The sequence below is a fragment of the Phalacrocorax aristotelis genome, chromosome 3, assembly GCF_949628215.1.
Source record: "Phalacrocorax aristotelis chromosome 3, bGulAri2.1, whole genome shotgun sequence".
NCBI classification, from domain to species: domain Eukaryota; kingdom Metazoa; phylum Chordata; class Aves; order Suliformes; family Phalacrocoracidae; genus Phalacrocorax; species Phalacrocorax aristotelis.
This window is the reverse complement of record NC_134278.1, coordinates 45,594,103-45,618,729: the sequence shown is the minus strand read 5'-3', so window position 1 is coordinate 45,618,729 and position 24,627 is coordinate 45,594,103. Positions and strand designations below refer to the sequence as shown.

At 37.8% G+C, this 24,627-nt stretch overlaps 1 protein-coding gene across 8 annotated transcripts in view; it reads left to right on the top strand.

Moving 5' to 3' along the window:
- FBXL4 (F-box and leucine rich repeat protein 4) overlaps positions 1-24,627 on the top strand; it is a 70,626-nt gene that overhangs the window by 10,923 nt on the left and 35,076 nt on the right. For all 8 annotated transcript variants that reach the window (XR_012659595.1, XR_012659596.1, XR_012659593.1 and 5 more), the window contains 3 exons: positions 5,905-6,250; positions 13,834-14,078; positions 24,039-24,252. Coding sequence is in view for 4 of the 8 variants with exons in the window: in XM_075087324.1 (XP_074943425.1) it covers positions 5,905-6,250; positions 13,834-14,078; positions 24,039-24,252 (805 nt within the window). In the remaining 4 variants the exon portion in view is untranslated. The remainder of the gene's footprint in view (positions 1-5,904; positions 6,251-13,833; positions 14,079-24,038; positions 24,253-24,627) is intronic.

Sequence of the window (24,627 nt, the reverse complement as noted above, 5' to 3'; positions counted from 1 at the left end):
TTCCAGCAATTTGAGGATTCTGTCCTCTCATATATTTTGCTGCTTTAAACACAGAAGGCATTACCTCACTCTCCTCTGCATAAAAAGCATAAATGTCAGAAACCGCTGTCTTCACACGTGGAGACCTCTTCTGCTTTTCATTAGTGTCACTCACACCTTGACTGGTGGGAAGTGTTTGGTAATTTCTTAAACTATACTAACATACGTTAGTATCCATGTACAAATTTGTTACATGAATTGCCTGAGTGCAGAAAACCCAAGCAAAAATTACTAATCTGAGATTAAGGGAATATTGTAGCACAGAGTCTCAGTTTTTGTCACGAAGAAATCCATCCCTATTTTGTGTTGTGCTGTGATTATTACACTAGTGTAGACTTGAGATCGCATACTGTATTGCACATTCTGTGAACATAGGGTTTGGTGACAACAATGAGTCCCTCTTCAGCCAGTGGAAGAAGCTGAGCTCCACACAGGTGTGATGGGGACACGGCACCTGACAATGGCATGAGCTGAACCCAACCAAGAGAATTTTTTTTGTTGTTTCTCATAGTGTATTAGGTTGATGGATAAGATCTGTTAGCTTCTGTGATGAGGAGAATGTTTTCTTTCCTGTTTCTTTTTCTTCCTCATTTATCCAGAAGGCTTACTCTTGGCGATTCCCTAATGGCTTCTTCGGTGTCAGCCCTTTTGAAACATTTTGATACTCCTAATAGTTAGCTGCTGTCAGACAGGAAGAGTTTCTGTGTGTTTAAATGGGAGCTTTCAAGTTAGAAATATTTTTTTTCAGAAGTTTTTCAACTTTTTCCTTTAAAAAAATAACTTTGCTTTTTAAATTCGGAATATAAAAGAAAAAATTGGTCCCTGATCATCTTCTCTCGTGGTCTTTTTTTAACTTAATTTGACAGTTTCTCTTATCTCATGTACATTATAGTGACACCACATATTCATGTGCTTTTATAAAAGCTCAAAACCAGAGATTCCTCACTAGTCTGGGATGTGTGGCAGTGCTTGGGGTGATGTTTCATAGCATATGTCCTTACTGCTATGCGATGATTGCTTCTTTAGTAGACTGGAGATTGTTTTGCGATTATTTTTTTCCTGTTTTCCACAGAAAGTGTAATACTGATTAGGTTGTTTCTCACAGGTGAGATACCACGATCATTTGACTGGCTTGGGAGTACTTCCATTCTGCCTTGTGTGTTCCTGCCATTTATTTCTATTTAATTTAATTTTTTTCATGTCATTTAGAATTTTGCTAGATGGTCTTTTGAGCAAAATTGCAAGTTTGATTTGTAGATGAAACAGTTAGGCTCAGTATTTCCTGGCTTAGATGTGTTTGCTGCATGTGAGGTTCATTTCTCTTAAGGTCTTGAAGAGCCTGTAGAGGTGGAAGCTGCTGCAACCAGAGGAGCAGGCTAAGGAAGATGGACAAACTAAAAGGCTTCCTCTCCTTCCATTAGGAAGGTGATTTTATTTAGGCAATACAATGCTAATCCAGGTGGGAATGATGCAGGTTTGTTTGCTGGCAGCTAGGATAGGGATCAAATGTTTGATGGGGGGGGGGGGGAGGGCGGGGGAAAATCCCCCTTTTCTGATATCTTCTGATAAAGGGAGTGAAACCAGAAAGGCAGTGTACTGAATGTAAAATATTGTGGGTCTCTTGCTTGTAGAGATTGGCATTCAGATGGTTCTTTCACTCTACCTTTTGTTCCCTGTGAATCTCAGATGAGGGCACCCAAAACACTGCTGATACCATCAACACATCAGAGTGTGATAAGGGACCTTCAGGGCTGTATCTCACCTATGTGTAACACGCAACTTAAGTTCCAGCGATTTACATCCTTACTTATAAATTGTTTTGACATCTTCAGGGAAACAGCTTTTTCTTGTCCAGATGACTGTCACAGAAGAATGAATCTGGGTTCATGGGACATGGTCATTTTTGAGAAACCCATAAAAACCCCACATGGACAGGGCAGTTATTTCAAATATCTTTTGCTATTTTAAATGCCCTGAGCATTCTTGGAGTCCTGTCTGCTCTCTGGTATTTCAGAATTGAACTCTCAAAGTAGAAATGAAAATCTGCTGCGTATTTCCCCGTAGTAATTAGGCTGCTGTGAACTCTGCTTATGACATTGATCTGAATGGTTCTAAAATTGTTCTCATGATCAGTCTTCCCTGCCTTTTGTATTTACGAATGCACAGCTGTGGCCAGGGGTGCACTTTCCAGGTTATGTTGAACCTAGTATGCTGAAGCGTCCCCAGCATGTTAGCAGGCAGGAGGCATTTTCTTGTAAGTAGCCTACAGATTATTTACAGAGCACTTGGATAGGAGCAGGTGGGATGTGCTGTAATAACATGTCATGATTATAATTGTTGCAGAAGTTGCAATTTCAGCAAAGGCGTGGTCGTATTATTCTCTGAGTTTCCTAACGTTTTCCTTGTTGGTCTTTCTGAAACTTTCCCTTCTTTTGGCTTTTAACACAGCTATAAGTTTCTTGGGACAGGGCAATTATTTTTTTGTGCTTGCAATGCACGTAGTGCTTTATTCAGTTTCTACACCAATCTTAATTTTACAATGCAAGAAATCTCAGTAGATTGCAGGCAAAGTTTAATCTTGTCTCACTGGAGAGAAATCTGATTACTTTTCCTAGGAGCCACTTTTCCAAAGAATCTTTCTTATCACTTATTTTCTTCAGAAGTAACCAGGTCTACTCAAGCATCATCTTAGCCATTAAAAAGCTTTCCAACAGCACTAGGTCAACAAAAAACTAAACAAGCATTAAATACGTACTCTCATTTGACACGAACCGTGCAAGTATATTTCTCAGCCTTAAAATCACTAGACTCTGTTTTCCTTCATGGTGAGGGAGGAGAATGGGATTTTTTTTTTTCTACTTTTTTTTTAAACACATAAGTGTATGGAGTCTTTAGTATCAGAAGTTTGAGCAGAATGAGTTCCTGGCTATCTTCGTGAGGTAGAGAGAAATCTAATGGGAAAACTGAGTCCATTAAAGCTGAACGGAAACACTTTATTTAAAGACCTCATTTTCTTCAGTCACTAGAGAAAATAGTACAGATGTTACTGCCTCTCATTCAGACTTTGCATGGCAGTGTAAAGACTGAGGCTTCCTAGCACACTGCTGGTGAAACCACCTTATCAAAGTACTCTCATTGCAACATCTTTGATCAGCTGTTACTGAATATTTTCAAGACTTGAGGACAGTGTCCTACCTTCAGTCATCTAATTCTGCTTGATTTTTTGAGAGCTACCTAATGAATTCAAAAGTGGGGGGAGGAAATTTCCTTTGACTTATTTACTGGTGTTTGTTGGAATTCAGTTTTTCTGACACATTTAAGTGTCAAAGTGCTGATCCTAGATGAAGAGACCACTTCCAGTTGCAGTAATGGGTATATTAAGAGTATGCCTACACTCAGGAAGAATTTACCAACCCTGACTCAGAGCAATTGCTATGGCCTGTTCTTGTGTGCGGTGCTGCCAAGGCAGAGAGGAACATCAAATCAACCTCATAGACTTGAGGTTTTCCAGTTAAACCAACAGCTAACTCCTTTAAAGCTAGATTGGTGGGCTGTTGGTGAAAAGAAAACAGTATGACAAGGACAGTGGAAAATAGTCACTGGTCTTGTTTTTCATCAGCACTTAGTATGTGATGTGGAATTTCACAAGATTGTAAAGTCATGTTATGTGTCTTTCCTTTTCTCTAGTTTACTACAAAGACTGGAAGCTAGAGACACTGCTTGCTGAGAGAGGTTATTGCTCTGCAATTTGATGAACCTAGACCTCAAGATGCATTATTTTTTCCAGAGCTCTGCTACTGCTAGATAATCCTCTCAAGGGCACCAAAGGAGAAGTCAATAACTGAGACACATTCTGTTAAAAGTTGATGGTCCAGTGTGTGCTAAATTAGTGAAAAAATAGTCTTGAGTTTCTCTAAGGGTAGTTTGAGTGGGTATATGAAAGTGTCTAAGCAAAATGTCATATGGTGATCTGGATGTGTTCAAGAAAGGTCATGTGCATTGCCAACATTAAGTATTTGCTTAGGGAATCGACCTATGTGAGAGGGCATGACAGTGGGACTATATCTGTTACTTTCTGCCATAAACTGACATTAATTTCCTAAGTGAATGAAATCTTCTCTTAGTAATAAGTCTTTCTTATAAAAACTGTTAACCTTAAGGTAGAGTTGTTCACTCTCCTACACTGGTACTTTCTGATGTGCCATGTAGTCACTAGTCCTGCGTGTTTGTTTTTAGTTCATTACTTCCCCTCCACCCCGCCTTTGACAGAAGGCTTCTGCAGGCCTCTCATTCTACTGTAAGGTGTTTGTGGAGTGCAGCATGATGTGGGATAGGAAAGCTGATCTGTGCATACTTGAAAATGTCTGTTGTGAAGTGGAAGTTTCAGCCAATACGGATTAATTTTCCTATCCTTGAAACAGTAGCCAATAATCAAGCTTCTAAGCCTTATTTTTACCGTATGCTACGTTTTAGTCAAAGCCCTTACATATGTTTTACTTTCTGTCGTGATGGACAAAGCTTAAGCATTTGGTTCTGGAAAACAAAGCATCTTGATTTTTTTTTTTTTTTAATTAATTTTTTCCCCCTGTGGGTTCTGCAGTGCATGTCAGTGTTGAGCAATACTTGTATGCTCAGAGTGGTAGTATCTGGCAGGGAAAGCCAAGATGCTGAGGAACTAGGGAACAGTATTTCTTGAGACCCATGTGATCAGACAAGTAGCCTGAGAGAAATCCTTGAACCTGGGACTAGGGTGATCAGAAAGAGGGGAGTAGATGTGGAAGTGACCTGGGTTATGCGCACAGGATGCAGAGATTGCTGGAAGTGTACAGTCAAAGGGAGTAGCAGCAGTGGCTGCTGGAGGCTTCCTTTAGGAATTAACTAGAAGGAGGAAAAGATGGGCATCAGTGACTGAAGGACCTCCCAAATCCATTCACTGGATGAGGGCCCACACAGATATAAAGAGGAGTTTTTTGTTTTCAGACGTTTTGGCAAGTTTGGGAGCACTGAAGACCTAGTTGAATATATGACTTGATTCTCCAGATTATTTACCTGGCAGCAGGTTTCATTGTCATTTACTGGAGGAGACTTGAGGTCTGCATATGAAAGTAAGGATGTATGTGTGGAGGTTCTGTGCATGCCCTGAACCTCCTTCTGTCATTGGACCAAAGAGGAGAAAGTCTTCAGTTCAGCAGTTTTGAAATTCTAACGGCTTTTTGCAAAGGACCCTTTAAACTACTTGAAGATTCTATTTTCTGTGGTAATTTGACAGTGAATTACTTTTAAAAGGAATAGCTTGCTTACCTAGACAGTTAAAGTAAAGTTTAGATTGATTATTTAATAACTTGCAATGCTGCTATTTGAAGAGGTTTGATGTTACAGAGTATGAGCTATGGGGTTTTTTATTTTTTTGTGAAAACCTTTTATGGGAAATATGAGAGGTCAGCTGACTGTATATTTGGGTTACATGGCAAGACTGTTCCTTGCATATTTACACTAACATACCATCATTGTGAAGACATCTGTAATCCATTTGTTATGATTACCTTACCTGTGAGAGGTTAGAACAACTTGTGTGTGTATAACAGTGCTCTAACATAAGTGTGTGATGATGCGTGCGCAGCTTGTTTTGTTAGTTAGCAATGCAGACAAAACATGCTAAGGTCATGAATTAGTGTGCCCTGTTAAATTCATCCTTAGGATATTTACCAAATCTAGGGAAAACATAACTTTCGTTGTCTCTTCAACCACGTTTCTCACTTGTTAAATACTTCCAACAGAGAAACACTCTTACTGTGTTCAGGAAATGCTTTAGTAACTTTGATTTTAATCCTTAAACTGTCTGTATGTGCGATTTTTCTTTCACAGATGGGAAATCCTTTGGTCCGAGGCACCTACAAAGGTGAATGGTCTTCAGGCTCGGCAATTCACACCTTGTATCAAACAGATAAACTTTCCCACAAATTTAATCCGCCTGGAAGTGAACAGCTCTCTTCTGGACTATTACACTGAATTGGATGCAGTAGTACTACACGGTGTGAAAGAGAGACCTGTGCTTTCACTTAAGACTTCGATGATTGATATGAATGATATTGATGAAGATGAGGATGAAGAAAAGTATGGCTGTGGAATGGACACCCTTAATAAACAGTTCAGCATTGTTACCCTCAGGGAATGGCCGACTAACGGATATTTTGATAAACTGCCTTATGAGGTAAGAAAAGCATGTTTATACTCAGTGTATTTGTCTGGATCATTAAGGGTGCAACGGTGCTTTATAGGGTACTGGTCAAGATTGCTGCTTTTTCCAGTTAGGGTTCCTTGCATTCTTTTGTGCATCTCCTGCAGCTATTGTATAGTTATGCCTGAATGTATAAGTCTGTCTACTTCCATGGGTGGATGTCAGCAAGCCACTTTGCTGGTATTTGCATAGTTATTGCACTTTTATTTCTCAAGAATCTGTCCACTCATACATGGGTTTTACACCAGTTATTCTAGCCTTGAATTTCTAGCTCTTGAACTCAGAAGCTTCTGGGAGTTTTCCAGTACTTCTAGTCCTCATGCTTGATAAAGAAGATCTATAAAAGAGATATGAAAAGATCGAATCAAGATCTGGAAGTGGAAATGGTTTGTAATAGGCTAAAACTTTCTTTTCCTGTTACCTCTCTTACAAAAGCACAAAACTTTGTTCTTGAAGCTGCCGTAATATTTTCATATTACCATGAAATAAGAGTCTTCCATCCAGCTAAGTTTTGAATCATGGTGCAGGTAAAAAGTGTTATAGCTGGACTAATGTAATGCTGTCTTGTTTTGATGTTTGCTACTTTTTAGTCTATCATTAGCGCAGAAAACAGTTCTGAGGAAACTGCTCCTCTCAGTTTCCCTGGTGGCGGGGCCGTTCCAAGTGTGCTCAGAGTCCATGTAGATAAATATTCTTTCCTGTAATTTCCAGTATAATGAGATTGTGAAGTATGATTGCTGAATATTGTGTGCAGGCCAAGAAATTCTCAGTGGGGTGTAGCTGTTTATGGAGGCTGGTATCCTAGTTAGAATAAGAATTGAGAGGTGAAATAAATGTCTTCACCTCTTCTGAAATAAACTAGGTTTGCACATAGTGGAAAGGAGCCTTTACTTGCCGGTCAGACCTCTGGACTTGAGCTGGGGCATGATTGTTCCTGCTCTTCAGTGTAGTGCAGTCTGGCAAAAGAAGCATTTGTTTACTATGGTAACTCATCAAATGCTTGGAGTGCTTGTGGCTTGAATCAGACTCACTTTTGAAAGTGAAGGGAGGATGGTGAGAGATGCTGTCACTGATTGCAGGGCAATTCCAGAAATAGGCGATCTAATCAAATAGTGGTTTGGTTTTGTCACATCTTTTGTCTCTAAGTACCCCAGTTTGGCACGTGAAGGCCATGGTTGGGTGACTGTGTGTCCTAGTAACCTGCAGAAGTTTGCTGTGCTTGTAAAGAGGAAGCAGGAAGAAAATGTAACAACTGTCTCTATCTTTCTCCTCTGTATTTATCCTCTCTTTTAAGTCTTCTACTGTTAGAGGTTGGAGGGGAGGTTGTTGCCGCAGTGGAATAATAGATGAAGATACTGACTTGATCCTGAGTTAGCTGTAGTGGTGGTTTCCCCCCCCCGCCCCGAGTCCATCTAATGTTTAATATGTTGTACTGTTGCTGTTTTTGTGTCAGTACGAAAGTAAAAAAGTTCTTTGCATATGCAAAAGTGCAGTTGATTTCAGAATATCTTAAAACGTGTAACTGTTTGAAAGTTTGAAAACTGTGTTGGTTTCAGTCATTCAAAGAAATTAACTGTAGAGAAAATGATTTAAATCTAGGAAGTCTTGTCTGAAGAGGCTGGATAAATTGATTTGTAATATAGTAGGCTACCACAGAGATTGATTAATTTCTTTGTTCCACATGATTATACATATTAAGATTATAATTTAGGAAGTATTTGTGTAGTCCTGTTGCTCCTATGAACTTCTGCCTTCATGTACTTTGTGCTTTTCTGCTTTCCTGGTTGTGTACCAGCTTCCTTTTTTATCCATTTTTTAACACGTTTGGTTTCATGAATGCATTTATATGATTTATCAATACCAAGCACATTTTTTTCTTCTGCTTTGATTTAAAGAAACTGAAAATTTGAATGGAATATTTATCAGAAAACTACAAAAGACTATTTCTGGACTAGTCTTGTGCTAGCAGAAATCGTAGTCTCCTACTTTCTTGGTCCAGCTGGAAGGTTTGGGTATCAGAACAATAAAAATGTGGTACTTTGTAGTATGACAGTTTTTACTGCATCAGGTATGGGAATAGTGCTCTGCATGCTGTCTTCAAGACTGACAAATGTCAGATTTTCTGGGAAGTGTTTGAACCTTGTAATGATGAACTAAGGCAACCGCTGACTCCTTCCAGTTTTGATAAATTACGTGAAAAATATTATGTTTTTATATGTTCATGTTGACTGTGAACATGTAACTGTCCTAAGTCTTCATATATATGCCTATTTGAGCTGTTTCAGGCTTTTTTGTACTACCCTCCATAATTCACAAAATATGCAGGCTGAATGGTCTTCTGTCCTAATCTTAAAGTAGGCAGCAGTTCCTCCAGCCTTTGTTTTGCCTTCATTGTGTCTATGAAACTTCCATAGACTACCCTTTCATAGACTGTGTTGTTTCTCAAAATGGCATTAGGAATGTCTTGCTGCAGTGTGAGCTCTGAAAACATTGTAAGAGTCTAGATTGTTCCTGCCAACAAAAGAGAAAAATGGTCCTGGGGCACAGACTTTGTTAGAAGAAAGTGTGAAATCTTAGATGCACTAGGTGAGAGAATTTTCTTTCCCTGCTCATGGATGGTGTTAACCAGCCCTTAGTAGCTGTAAAGTACTTGTACTATCATCTGTTCTTCAGAATAACCTTAAAATTAAGGATTTTCTAGGAGATGCTTCGTGTCCTTATTTTTCTTGCCAGTTACCTTTGACAAGTAGCAAGTGCTACTTGTAAAGTGGAAGGAGTAAGGCCTTAGTCTTAGTTGGCTTTGTAGGAATGCTTGAGACCTGAAGGCCTGTACAAGTTAAAAGTGTTTGAGAAAGGTGAGGAATACCTGCCACAGCATACCTGTAGTGCAGTTTGAGATTCACCAAGATGTGCCAGGTACCAAGAACCTAACTTTTGTTCACCAGAGAGGAGAGTCAGGAGAAATGCTGCACGCTGCAGTTCAAAAGATATTTTTATATAAATTTTGATATAAAAAGATATGAATGACATCTTTGTCATTACTTGAAGCCAGTTTTTCCAAAAGCTGCCTACAAGATTTATGAGCTGTTCATGTCTACTGGGGAAGCGAATTTCACCACTAAATGTGGATTTGGCACCTATGTTCCAGGAAAGCGGGTCTTGAGTGTAAGATCTGCATCCCTTAAATGATACTTATTTAGAAGAGTCAGAGCAATAAGCTGGATCATTTTTAAGTGTCATACACTTTTTTCCCTCAACAGTAAACTTCTTAAGGTTTTCGAGAACAAGTATTTGTAGGTTTTCAGATAATCAGCAAGATTTTATGCCTCTCTCTGGAAAGAGAAACTCGTGAGGGTCTTAAAAGCTGTCGTAACAGCTAATAACCATACGGCACCAGATTCCCTTCAGTTAATGGCCAATATACTGGCAGTTGCTGTAGCAGACTAGCCTCTGAGCGATGGTACATGGAGAAGATCTCTCTAGCTTTAGTCCTCCTGGAGTCTTGGTTATTTGATTGTGCAGTCTGTCAGTAAGATCCTTTTCTGCTCTTTGGATCAAGAAGAGGCTTAACCTTTACAGTTTTTCATTCCTGAGAGGATCAGAGCCTCTAGCCTGGTGATACATAGCCTGCTCTGCCAAAGCATGTTATGTGAGTGGAATAAAGAAAAGAGAGTGTTAAATGGTTGTGTTTTGTGGAACAGTTGCAAGATCCACTTTTCATGCGTTCACATGCATGCATGTGTATGCATTTGCTGGTGCAAGCTATAGGATCGTGGAACTAGGGACTGTGTTTTCTTAAACTCCGTTGAGGAATGTCAGAAGCCTTAGAATACAGTCGTCTTCCTGCCTTCTGTCTTTGCCTTTTTGTGCACATATCCTTCGTCCTTTATCTGAGCATGTCTTAGTATCAATTCTAATTAGAGTCTAAGCTGTGGCAGCTCTAGCTCCAGAATGAAAAAATTTTGCAAGTAATTCATTTGTATGTTTCTGAATGAGTGATTTGCATAGACCAATGTATTTTCATATTGGAGGGACTCACGTTGAAGAACTGAAAGAAAATTTGTACAAAGTTCTGATATTCTAGGTTTGACCAGCATCCAAGCATTATTTCCTGGCCAAATCAAATTCTGCATTATTGTGTTCGAGCCACAGACAGTATTTTATTGGGTATTGCTTGCTGTTATTCAGCAAAAAAAAGTGGGAGAAATTCTGGGTAGGTAAGTACTATTGGGAGCTACGCCATTGGTAAAGTTTTACCCCATGTGTTGAAGAGTGTGATGGAAATCCTGTCTGAGCTTATAAGTGAATGTTGAAGCGAGTAAGATGTGTGGGTTTTTTTAAGATGCTGTATGTTTTAATTTATAATTCAAAATAAATGCATTTTTGTAAAATGCTGCATTTGGGGACTGTGGTGGTAATAAAACACACAGATCGGGTACGAATCAGGATCTTTTTTTATGCTTAAACAATATACAATGAATTTGTGTACTGTTGTTTGTTGAATTGTTGTGGAGACTTATGATTTGGAAACCTCCAGTTTTTGGAGGTTTTAACTGTAATGGGTGTTGATCTCACCACATCTCTAAAGCTGGCAGGTACCATGTTTGCCCTGGAAATGGGAAAGTACTTGTGTACTTTTGGTCCATCATAGCTTAGAGAGGTGATCAATGTTATATAAATTGTATTTTTCTTCTTTATATTCCTCTGTATTGTTTTTTCCAATAATCTTAGTTTTTACTGATTGATTTATAAGAAAGTGGGAAGCTAATGGGTGCCATAATTTTTCATAAATGCAGAGTAAAGGCAGTTGTTTGTGAGACACTGTTACGAAATTCATTTCCAAAGCAGATACTCAATTCTGCAGCATTCTTGGACTCACCATGAACACAGTATAACACAATACAGCACATCATGTCACATACTCATTATGGTATCAAGTTTTACTTTATGCTAGGATACACATACATAAAAAGCAGATTTCTGACAGACACCAGACTCCAGATTAACGGTGATTAACGGCTATTAGCCTGTAGGTTTGGAACCTGTTATCTTTGTTTAATCAAGAGCCAGAAAAGTAGTACTTTATATCTTAATGTCATAGTAGTGACATTTTATTATATCTTTTTCATTCTAGATACTATGAAGTAGCATAATTTCAGTAAAAAACTAAAGGAGGATTACTTTTTCTGATTAAGACATTCATGTGGTAAGAGATTTTGTCTCAGGTGTAGAAAGATTGCAATATCCTGCATGTTATAAAATACTCATTGAAGTCATCAGTTAGTGTAAAGGGACACTGGTGAGGCATTTATAGTTTCATTCACCATTATCTTCACTGCTCAGAAGTCACAATAACTTTTTTACCATTGAACAAAATTTGTGTTACCTTGTTTTTATCAGACATTATTATGCCACATCAATTGTAGATATAAATTTAGCTAACTGTGCAGCCTTTGCTCAGCGCTCAGCTCTAGAAAACTTACGAAATTAGCATGGAAAAAATCTGAGGGAAAAGACATTCGTAAAATAGATATTTAGGTGGCTTAGAGAGTGAAAGAGCTGGAAGGCTGCAACATAGTTTGAAACTGTCTTTCAGAATATTGAAAATTATTTAAAGTAAAATGATGGCTTTAGAAAAATAGGTGTATGTTTAGGTATCTACTATTAGAATGACAAACAAAACTATGCTAAGCAACTTTTATGCTGACGTATGGGTCTGAGCCAAGCAAAAATCAAGTTATTAACTTGGGATTATATCTGTTAGCTCCTAATTAGTTTGTGCTCTCTCAGATATCGAAATGCCAACAAACTAAATGTCGATTGGGAACAAACCTTGTTGATTATAATGTACTAACTGCGGTTATTATATATCTATTTTTTATTTATATTGCTGTCACATTGAAATGTCTACACAGATCCTGTGCATCAAGCTGAGGTGAGAGTTCCAGGCACCTGCAGAGACAAAAATCCTGGGTTGTGTTTGTTAGGGGGAAGGTGGAGCAAGAAGGGAAAAGGAAAGGCCTGAAATTAAGCTTAAGAGAAACAGGAGTATATGCAAACACTGTATTTTGGCGTTGAAGTTAAATTTTTTGAAGAGTCGTAGATCATGTTTGAATCCAAATACTAAATCTGGAGCTGAGTAGGAAGTAACATTTTTAATTTTGCAGGAAGTTGGATTGTTTTCTTATTTCTTCCCTTCCAAAAATGAAGGGGGGAGGAGGGGAGGCGGAAGCTAGCTGCATTAAACTGGTACGTTGGAAGTACAATCTGTTTGGCTCTCACAAAATGCTTCATTTTCATTTCTATGTCAAGCACTTTATTCTGATTTTTGGCGGTTTTGTCTTAGGAATCCTTATAAGACTTTAAAATGAAACATTATGGCCTTTTGAAAGGGCCACAGGACTCTCTCCAGTTTAAGCGGGTTTGTAGGCTGGGGTGTTTTTTTATTTGCACTGATTCGTTTCAGTGAGTTATTGCTTCCTACTCAGCTTGAAAACACTTTTAGTTTTCATTTTAGTCAATTTTAGTTACATAACTTGAGTGCAGGTACTTACAGCTGTTAAAGACAGCCCCTGTAAGGTAAATATTATTTTTTAGATTTCATTTTTCAAGTGCATTTTCTCCCAGTTTCTAAGCTAAAGGAGATTTTTTTTTGTTGAGTGTTTTATTTCCTAAAGGGGGTATTTATGTGTCTGTGTGTGTTGATTTTTTCCTGTAGAAAGGAAAACAGAGCATGATAGGAGAAGGGGGGATATTTCTTAATTTCTGAGCGTGAGATAAGCCATTACGAAAACATCTATAGTGCTCCTAGTCAGAAGGGCTGGTGATTATTCTGAAGCTGAGATGATTCAGTCTGATAAAGGTAAAAAGGGGGTTTGCCTTTCAGATTTGGCTCTGGCATATGACAAAAATGCTCTGAGTATTACAGCAAAGAAGAGATTACTTTTCAATGAAGATCTGAATAAGCTGAATTTTTTTACTGAGTTCCATAGTCCAGCATGGATGGGTGACAATCTAAGGTAGAAGACAAAACACTGATATATATATATTTTTTTTTAAAGCAAGGCGCAGAGAAATAAATCTGAAGTCAGTTCAGGGTGTGGGGAAACTCTGGGACATGGTATGGTTTTTCCATGTACTCTGCAGATACGCTACCATCTTAAAAAACAAATCCAGAGAAGAAAGAGGATGCCAATACAGTGTTCTGATCAATGGCAGTGAAGACATTATGAAGGGAAATATGTAAACATAGTGTTCACATACATATCACTGTTTAAATTAGCATGGGTAAAGAAACTTCTAATTTGAAAGCTTCCTGTCACTTTCATATGCTGATCTGCTTCTTCCTTTCTTGTTTAATATGTTGTCAAATTGAGAAGGCAGTGCAGTCTTATTTAATAGTTAATCAATGATTTATTTGAGAAGTTACTTTTAAGTAAAAGGATTTACTTTTCTTTGAAGTTAGAATATCTTTTCTTATTCCTTTGCAGTTTTCCCTTAACATTTCAAGTGCTATTTGACCATCTGTGACTTTTTTTTTCTGTTTTTTAATATAGCTCATCCAGTTGATTTTGAGTCACCTTACAGTACCAGACCTGTGTAGACTAGCACAAACTTGTAAGCTACTATATCAGCATTGCTGTGATCCTCTACAATACATTCATCTCAGTTTACAACCGTACTGGGCAAGGATTAATGACACATCTCTGGAATACCTACAGTCTCGCTGCACTCTCATCCAGTGGCTGAATTTATCTTGGACTGGAAACAGGGGAGCCATCTCTGTTTCTGGATTTAGCAGGTCAGTGCTAAATGTACAGAATTATTTTGACAAGCTCTGTTTGCAGAGCTGCTGCACAATAGTTTTACTAAGTATCTGAAACCTTAATAAAGGACAAGAAATGCCTTTGATTAACTATAAAGGGTGTGAATGTTATGATTTTTTTTAAAAAAAAAGCTAAACTGGTAAGAGATGGTAGATACAGCAGCAGAAGTCTGTTTCAATATGTAGAGTCTGCATGTGCCAAACTGCCTGTGACTGAAAGGAAGAATCCAGGAGGAGCAGTGTTTTGGTTTCTCCTGGGCTTCTAAGAGACACCACTAGAACCAAGCTGTCAAAAGTCCGTCTTGTGAAGAAAATGTTTGTGGTTGTTCTTTGTACAGATGAGTCATCAGTAGGACTGTAGTAGAATGGCTGCAGTAATAAACTGATTACAGTGCATGCTTACAAGGTATGGGCCCTAAGTAATCACTGGAGTGCAATGTAAATGCAAATATTTTCATACAAATGATTTAAAACATTAGCCCTGTTGGGAAATGGGAGTTTGCATGTGCGCCTTCCACTGAGCTGAAAATATGACTGTGCTGTAGGTCATTAAAATAGCAAATTCGCAGAGCTTCTTCTCTGTATAACAGCCGTGTTCTCTGCTTTCTTAACATATAATTTCTTGCTTCTTTGCTCGTTTGCATTAGTTAAACAGCATCTATCAATGCATTTCATTTAAGCAAAAATTGCTGCTTCAACTAAGAGGTAATCAGCAATGGCAGGTGAAAGTAGGACTTGACTGATAAGAGGCAGAAATGTTTAATATATCTAAAAAAAATTGTATTAACTCTCATTTGTTTCTGATTAAAAAGGTTAAATCAAGTATTCAAACATTTTCTTTCCTTTGGTGCCTGGGTGCCTTCCCTGGGGAAGTAAAATAATTTGAAGCACTACTTTGTCGAGATGAGAACATCGCTTCCATTTTTCCGGACCATCCAGTACAATCCAACAGCCCTATGCTCTTTTGTGCTTGTTGGTAGAAAAAGGAGATAGACATCAGCTAGTTGTTGCATGGGGTACAAACATTTCTTCTAAATTTGGATTTCACATTAGATATATTATGCAGAGGATAAATATGCAAGCTTTAATTGAAAAGTCAACTCTGAAATCATGAAGTGCTTGCTTTCTGATGCTTAGCTATTAAATCTTTCTTTTGAAAGCTTAAAGTATGTACATCTTCATGGCATTTTTTTAATTTCCTTTTTTTTGAGCATGCAGTACTGCTAACAATTTTTGTAGTCTTGAAAGAAATGAATGTTCAGATTCAGAGAATTATAAAATTTGCAGTTCTAGCATTTCTGCTTCCAGTTAGTTGAAAATGGCTTTATTGCTAATGACTTGTTTTTTACTTCAGTGCTGAACTAATAGCAGTGCTTACGTGTAGCTAGCATTTCTAAAATAATAAATATTCATTGTTTGACTGTTAATAATCTGTGAATAAATATGGTCAATTTATATTCATTATTACGGGTGATATTTATTTGTAAAAAGGATGAAAAGTGTTCTTGGACATTGATACAATTGTGGAGTTATCTGTATTTCTAGGAAAAAGTGTTTCTTGGAAGAAATACAAGCGGTCTGGAAATGGGAGATGCAGTTCAATCACAAATTTTTGAAACAAAGTTGTAAGCTAAATAATTTTCAGGTGTGACTTCTCAGAATTTTCACTTCCAAATCAAAAATTCTCCACTGTAACTAGGTCTGGTTTTGAAAGTTTTGTATTTTCCTAACAGAGAAATAATTTTGCGACTCTTCATTCTGTGGAAGTGTCTTTCTGAGTAGAATTTCCAAACACAAATTTTCCTTTTGACATTATTCATCAGCAGGTTTGTAAAATTTGCTGGCCTCCAGGAAAGGAAAATTTGCTGCTCATTTGCTATGGAAGTATCTGTTAATACAGGAGACTTATTAGAACAAACTTCCTTTTCAAAAGTGTTAACATAGCTTTCTTCAAAAAAGTAGCTTCCTGGTAAGAGATACCGTTCCTCAAAGGAGAAATCTCTGAAGTAATGTTTTAGTTTTAATGACAGCCAGGGCAATAAGAAACCACGATCATGTGGGTATTGCAGCATCCAGGACATGTACTCGTGAGCTCCCACAATTTTTCCTTTTGGACTTCTAGATGTTCCTCACCCAGCCTGACTTTTGGGAGATGCGCAAAACAGTTTCCAAAGAATGGAGGTACTTTGACTTCCCTCTGAATTCTATTTCACATGTAAATTTTCTTTCTAATCTACTCTTCAGAATATGAGTCTTGCCGAGGAGGTTCTCAGTTGGCTGGGGAGCATGCATTGCTGCTTTTATCATTACTTGCTGATGTTAACTGTTACTAAAAACTTGATCAGGTTTTCAGACTGTACTTGTCCTTTGTGGAAACTAAATACTAATGTATTTTTCTCTATATGTAACAGTAGAAGACATATACCACATTTATTAGTGTAAAATCTTCTCTTGCTGCCTACTGCACTGATGTTTCTGAACCAGTTTGGTTTTTCTTTATCCTGCTCTCTTTGGCTCCCTCTCCAGTCTTGATATTCTCTAGTTCTTCCTGCAATGGAAAATTTTAAATAAGGCAATGAGGTGTGCCTATGGCATACAAAGCTGCATATTTTATTTTGGATTTAATTGGTGAAAAAGTCTTCTTGTAACTTGAGGTTGAGTTCGAATGAGCCTAAATAGCTTATTCCAGTTCTTCAAGTTTATAAGTTTTGTGATAGGTTGCCGCATAAGCGACCATGAAGCCAACTACTTGGAGGCATAGAGAGTTCTGCCTAGAAGTTGTAACAATTTGAAGGACTCTGTTATGCTGTTATTAAAAGGCCAACTTATATTTGTCAAGTCAAGGAAAACAAAAATTATTTGCTAAATGAAATTTGTAAATAACTTCACAAACACAACAAAGCGCTGCAGCATAGAAATGGCAAAACGCTGAAACCAAAATACCTTGTCCTCATAGATAACAGCATTTCGCTTTTACAGAGCCTGTGTTTTGTTTTCTTTATTTTTGCACTTTTTCTCAGCATCTGGTGTTACAGTTGGCACATTTGAATTCAAAACTGGTAGAGTTAGTTTCATTCTTACAACTATATGCTTTGGGTTTTGATTTCTGGAAGTCAAGGCACATTTAAGTGCTACTTTTGCTTGAATTTTGTTTTGGCAAATATCTTTCAAAAATGTTTTCATCTGTGGTTTCTTACAACAATGTTAAAGTAGCTTGTGTAAATTTGTTGCTTTAAAAGGCTGATAGATGTGATTGTAAGAAGTAATTGAAAAAATATTTTCATGGAAAAATGTATTAAAGTAGAAAATTTTTAGAAAGAGTAATTTTAAGAAATGTGGCTGAAGCAAATACTGTATTGTCATGAGAAGATAGAATGCTTCAGGCATATGAACATCCCGAGGCAAAGCTGAAGGTATTTTAACTTATTGATAACACCTATTCCTTAGGGCTAAAAATGACTGTCATAAAGTTTTTATTTCAGCCTATAATATAAACTAACTAAGCTTTATCATTTAGATTGAACTAAAAGTATATGGAAAAGTGAAAGACAAAGTAAATGAGTATCTGAGCAGTCTCACGTGTCTGGAATATGAAGTGACAGGGGATAAACAAAGATTTCATGACAAGTGTTACATAAGCAGCACTGCGTTTCTCCTGGCGTTAGAAGTACGGTGAATTTCTTCATGCCAGGGGAGTATCAGCGTGGGAGGACAAGACCTATATAGGAAAAGTGAGGCAAGTTGACTGGAGGTATACTAAATATCAAGATGCTGAATAAACGCTCTGAGGTTTAAACAGCTCAAGGACGATGACAGTTCAAAAACTTGAGTTCTGCATGCGGATTTCTTTGTAACACTGATTATGTCATTAGATAGGTTAAACTCTTTAAATATCTAAGGTATTAGCATTTTTATTTACTTTAACATTTTATACTGTGAAAATGAATTAATAATGTTTTATTTTCAGGCTAGTGGTGCAGTGTTTGCATGTCAAGCACGTCCAAGAATATTTCTTTAACAATACTGCGTTGTTAACATTTGAAGGCTTTAGTTGCTGTTTAATAGAGGAGTATTTTGACAGTGTTTAACGTGGTGAGGCTTTGCTAGAATCAGACTAGCGGGGGGAGTCAGAGAAATTACTGAAACATGCATCAAATACTTGGTCACAGAAAATAACAGTAATGTGTGTCTTGACAGGGATTCTCAATTTAAGTCATGTATGTCTTCTTATAAATTTCCACAGTTTTTAGTAAAACCTAGGATTGCTGTAACTGAGATAAAGTAATAATGTTTGGTTTCCATGTTTTCACTGAAATAGTTTAATCTGTGTTGAGAAAAGCATGAGATCAGGTACTTAATATTCTGCTTACTTGCATGCAATGTTTTAAGGTTTGACAAAAAAAGTTTAATATATGCTAGAGTAGAAAATAACATTGTAATAACTACAGTATCTTAGAGGAAGGGAAGGTGACTTCATTTTAAAAACAAAATAATGTTTCTCAGTCTGTCGTGTGCATACTTGGATGCACCAAGACAACCGATATGTGTCCAAACCAATTTGTCCAGTGTGTAGTCTCGCCATTCTGTGCCACCTCCTTCCTTCGTCTCCTAATCTGCATGTCCTGAGAAACTGCACGTACATATGTTCAAGGATCTTGATGACCTGCTAATCTAACTGCCACTAACACACACCGTTCTACTGGCCCTTGTGCTGCTCTTCGTTCTTTCTTGTGCTTCCACACCTGTGTGCACTCATTCATTCTCCAGTCATGCCATTCTTAACGCTTTTCTTACAGTTACCTGTATTATATGCTACTGCTGTTGCATTTGTGTAACACAACTTCTGAAAGGAAAAACGTCATTGTGAGTATAAACATATCTGGACACGACTTTAAGAAATATGTTAAAATGTAATTCCACGAGTCAAATCTCATTGTTTTTAAATTACATAGGAAAATTTGTCACAGTTCTTTTAGGTCCTCAGATCTCTGCTATACGACTGGCATAGCATGTTATGATCCAGAGTCAATTAGGCACTTGGAATTTTTTATATTGATTGCGCTGTCAGTGCAGAGACCATGATCCCAGAAGTTGGTGTCTGCTGATGAATGGAAGTATCAAAAGCTGCTATGCACATACACAGTCACCACAATTTTGGAAACAACCCTGAGTAGAAAACAGTTCACTGATGAAAGGAGGAGGAATGTGCTTCAGTGTTTGGGGGGAGAAAACAGAAAAGCGCATGAAGTTTAAACTTGCATAGAACATTAGGGGTTGATTTTATTCAAATATATAAGCCTACTATGTAAAGTAAGTAAACTGTCTCCTTAATTATGAAGACTGAAGGAAAAATAGAAGATTTTAGAACAGTGGACAATAGAAGCTGCCAGGGATACAGGAATTGGAACTCTGGTATAGCCTTGGATTAAAAGCAAGACTGTAACTGCAAGACAGGTTGGGATTATGAAGTCCTCTGCCAAGTCTGTGTGAGTAATAATATTGATAGAACTACAGCAAGAAAGAAGAGACGACCTCAAGATCTTAGAAGTGAAATAAGAAAGAGCAAAATCCAGGTGTTTGGTTTTTGGGGCTGCTTTTTGGCATTATTCTTGTCTGGTGGCAGGCTCTGGAATGCAGGAGATGAGTAGGCAGAGAGAGTGCGTAATTGATTTGAAGCAAACTGGAACAGTTGTTTTAATGAAACACTGGTTCTAGGAGGGTGATACCAAGGAGGGCTAGGCAAATGGGACAAGGTTGTATCTGTCAAGTAATGGAGGTAACATCCCTGATTTGGATGCTAGCATGAGGTAACGTTACAAGGGAAAGTGCTACGGGGGGGAAAAAAAAAAACATCCAGCCCTGTGTTGTTCATAAATGGAAGTTGCTCCCGCCAACCCTGGACACCAAGTTCAGTGGTTTATATGTCAATGACTACAAAGCGAATATCTAAGTTTTTCACTGAAAATAGGTTTGGTAAAATCAGCATGACTGAAACCTGTTGGGATAATTGTACTAAAGGAATATAAAATTAGGTAGATGTTTGTGTTTAGGATAGATGAGTAGATGAGAGAGAACTGGGCTGTGATCCATGCTTGTTGTAGAGTTTTCAGTAACTTTGAACCATGGGATATGTAAGTGAGGATCATTATGCTAACAGTGAAGTGTAGGTTTTAGATCCAGTGCAGTTCCATTAGAAACCATTGGAGCAAATGTGATGTGTTCGGTACCCTCATAAGCATATGTCTAAAAGTGTTTTGAGGATTTTGTTTAGGAGGCCTCATGCAGCCGGTTCTGACGTGAAGGTTGCTACCTCTTGTACCTTGATATTTTAATTTTGGATCTTCTTTGGCTCATTGGATATGCTTATGATACAGTCATGAACTACAAGATTGGAAGTTGTTAGTAGACTAAGTGACTCCATGATTGTGATGGGTTTAACATCAGCATGAGCGTCCTAACTGCTAAGAGATATTTGATGTTCCAGAAGGTTTTCACTAGAACTAACTTACTTCCCAAAAGGTGCAGCTGAAGGAGGGGAAAATGAGCAGCAGTTCTTGAGAACAGGCAGAAGGTGATGGAAAGTGAGATTGCTTTTGTATATTAAAAAAACCCCACCTAAATCAAACAAAAAGCAGCTACCACCCCCACCCCCCAAAAAAACCCTACAACATCAAAACCAACTAAACAAACAAAAAGGCAAAAAAAACCCACCTGAAATACTGCAGTCTAGAATGAGGATGAACTCAGAGGGAAAGGCCAATCCAGTGTCTAGCAAAATAAATGTACATGTTCACATTGTTCTAGGTTGTTTAGTCATATTTCATAACAAACATGAAGGGATGAAGAGGAATCACTTCAGAAATTATGTGTATAAAATGCAGACAATAAAAGCAAAACTAAAGGGATGGATGACTGCAGAAAGGAGGAGAGATACTGGGGTGCCTTGGCGGTTCAGAGAGCTCTACAGTTCTGCCTGATGTTCTCTGCCCTGTGCTGGTTGGTGACTTTCTCCAGTTCTATCTCTGGTTTCTGTTCATCTCTACTTCATGCCTGTCGGCTTGTTCTTGTGCCCTGCTACATGTTCCTTACCCACCCCATGCCTTTCTGTTCAATGTCTCCTAAATAACCTTTTCCAAAAAGGCAGCAAAGCTGCAAAGTGCAGTGCTCATTGCTATTGCTGTGTTTGCTCTGCCTGTGTGTTTCAAGTGTAATGAATTTAAATAAAATGTTATGAGGATAATAACTCCACAAGCTGGTGAGCCTGGAGTTGTTCTCCAAGTCTAGGGGGTTGAATAAGTATTTCACCCACCCAGTAATGTTAACTGTTAATAGTCCTAGAAGGAGAAAAGCGATGATCTGTACCAACATTTATAACAGGCAAGCCCTGTTAAATTATATGGCAGTTAACCTAACATCCATTATTGTAATGGAGTAATTCATAAAATATTTATCTGTTAGCAAATTAAAAGCTAGAGGTATAATAAGTGGCGATTGACAAGGTTTTATGGAAAATACCACCGGTTAAACAAACCTGATAATTTGTTGATGAAAGAAGCTGTATGAATGTATTGTTAAAGCACTCATTAAAGAGAGGAAATGGCTAATTGGTAATCAGCAATGAATCCATGTGTCTCTACTCTGATTTCCATCCTGCATTTCTCCATGGCAGTGTTGGAACTCTATTGCTAGCCTACGAGAACAATTGAATGTTTAAATACTTGTTGTTAATTGTCATGTCATTTCAGCTCTGACAATGCCCATAAGAAGGCTTACCAGTCTAGGTGATAGCACTGTATCCAGTATGAAAACAGTAAACAAATGCTTGGCGTTTGATTAAACTCTGATTTTACGAGCTAAACCAGATTCTAAAGAGCGACTGCCGAGTTAGACAAAATTAGCAGAAGAGTAGATTTTGAAGGCAGAACCCCTGTGGCTCTGGGGCTTAAATCTCCCGTTTCATGTCTGAGACCCTCTCTTTGCTTCTGTTTCCATAGGCTCATAGAAATGTTGGATGTTAGACCTCTGAAGGTCATCCACTCCAAGCTCCCACTTGAAGTGCCAGTGTCCCCAGTGCTAGATCAGGTCGGTCAAGATTTCAGGTGACTCTTGGAAACTTCCAGGGATGGAGATGCCACCCTGGAATCTCATTTCCCCTCCATATTGCATAAGATCTGCATAATCAGACTAAGGCCATGTAATGTCCAAGATGAAAGGAATAAAGAAAGGTGATGATGAATGGCAAGTATGACTTGAGTGAGTAACGAAAAAATAAGAAAAGGAAGAGGTTTGAAGACTTGGGTCTTGGAAGATGGACTTCAAGTCCTGTGCTTCTGTTAGTGTTATTGAGCAGTGCCTCCCTGAATGTGTTGGCTTTTAAGGTCAGCAGCTCTTTCGTCCTAAGTTTCAACAGGAGCAGTGTCTTGTGTAGGCTGGTACCTGTTTAATTGCAGCAATAGGAGTTTTTGTGCAAGCAGAATTGTCATGTCTCTGGTGTATCAGTTAAACCCAAAAAGTAATACTAATTTGCAGTGAAAGTGTCAGAACCTAAAGCTGCTTTGTCTGCATGCAGGTTTTTGTAGGACAGAACTGGTAATAGAGCAGATCAGAATATTTATTATGAGAAACTACTTCATGCTTTCTCACAAGGAGCTCCATTATTCTAGGAAGTAACAAGGGGAACTCACTGCTGCCTTTGGTTAGGAACTTAGGTTTTTCTCCTGAAGAAACATAACAAAATCATTGCAAATGTGTGGGGCTTTTTTCCCTGTTAAATATCAAACAAGCCTAGTGACTGATTCATATTTTGAAGGTTATCTTTGCAAAGAAAAGGGGCATAAGCTTATGTGGACTAGATGATCCCTGAGGTCCCTTCCAACCTGTGATTCTGTGTTTTTAATTAAAGCTTGTATTAGATATAATAGAGCTTGAATTTCTGACACAAGATCTGTCAGAAGGTGCAATTCATGCACAGACCATCAAGGTTTCTAAATTTTGGATATTTTGTCTTCTCATATTTGTAATTATAGTGAAAGTCTTGTGAAATAGTCCTTCGGAATCTCTGTGTTCTAGAACAGCTGCCAAGTGTCAATTTTGAGTTGTTAATGAAGGGAATGAGATGTTTTTCTGAAAGACTTAAAATACTTCTGAATATTTCATCCATTTAAAGGTGTTTGTTTAACCTCACTTTTACATTTACAGATTTTTCCGAGATAGAGAAATATGAAACTGTTGATAGAAACTTGCAGGCCATTGTCAAAACTGGCTTTGGGGACTGCTTAGAAGCATTTCAAACATTATCTGTGTTGTACTTTGCTCCGTTGTCTCAGGCTGAATGGCAAGAAGGAAGCATGTTCCAACTTTCTAAATTGCAACAGAGTTTTCAAGACCAATGTTAATTTAATAAAAAGCTCTCTTTATAGTTCTTACTCCCAATGATTCTTCTGCAATTCGTTTTCAAGGTAGAATTGCTTTTTAAGGCTGCTTTTAGTTACATTAGCCTCCTTATGCCATGTATAGCATTACATAGCCTTCGGTGTTTCTTAAAAAGTAAGTGTACAAAGGAATATTTGACTAAAACATTGTTTGATATCTAGGTTATATACAGTATCAAGGTAATGTTGATGAAACAGCCTTGACTCTCAGACTACCTTTTGGTTTTTGAATATTGCTCTCTAACTCAAAACCTAATTAGTTTGGTCTCTTCTGGATTTGTACAGATTTGAATCAGAAGTAAATTTCCTTGGAGTGGTTGTGATTAATTAACTTCAACCTAGTAATGTTTTCTGTTAGTTAGCAGAGGTGACAGAAGAGCTGTGGTCTGCAAGCTTTTCATTGTTGAAAATAACTGTTTCCTGGTTTACATGCTTAAAGTTTTGACAGAATTCAGACTCTCACTTGAAAGCCTGTTTATTTTTCACCTAAAATGTGTTTTTACAGGTTTCTGAAAGTTTGTGGCTCTGAACTGGTACGTCTTGAGTTGTCTTGTGGCCATTTCCTGAATGAAACATGCTTGGAGGTTATTACTGAAATGTGTCCAAATCTTCAGGAATTAAATCTCTCATCGTGTGATAAAATACCACCTCAGGCTTTCAACCACATAGCCAAAATGGGCAGCCTAAAGCGTCTTATTCTCTACCGAACAAAAGTGGAGGTAGGAACAAGTATTTTTAACCTTTGCAGTAAATACTTTCAATCCTGGTAAAGCTGTATTTTTTTTCATTAATGAAGAAATGAATTAGGATTTTGCATGTAAATTCAAAAGTAAATTGAGAAAATTCAAGGATGGTTTCAAAAACCATAGGGTTTTTAAAAAAATATTTCAAAATAGCTTCTGGTTTTAAAAAAAAATAAATAAAAAGCCTGAATGTTATAACTTGTGTGGAAGACTGGTGATTTTTTCACCAGCTGTTTTAAGCAATGTAGTGAAATCACAAATATGAAAGCTTTTCTCTTATTTTGAAGCGTACTCCAGACAGACTGTATTTGGCAATATAATTGGGAAATTACTCTGTTTAGTAACTTACTG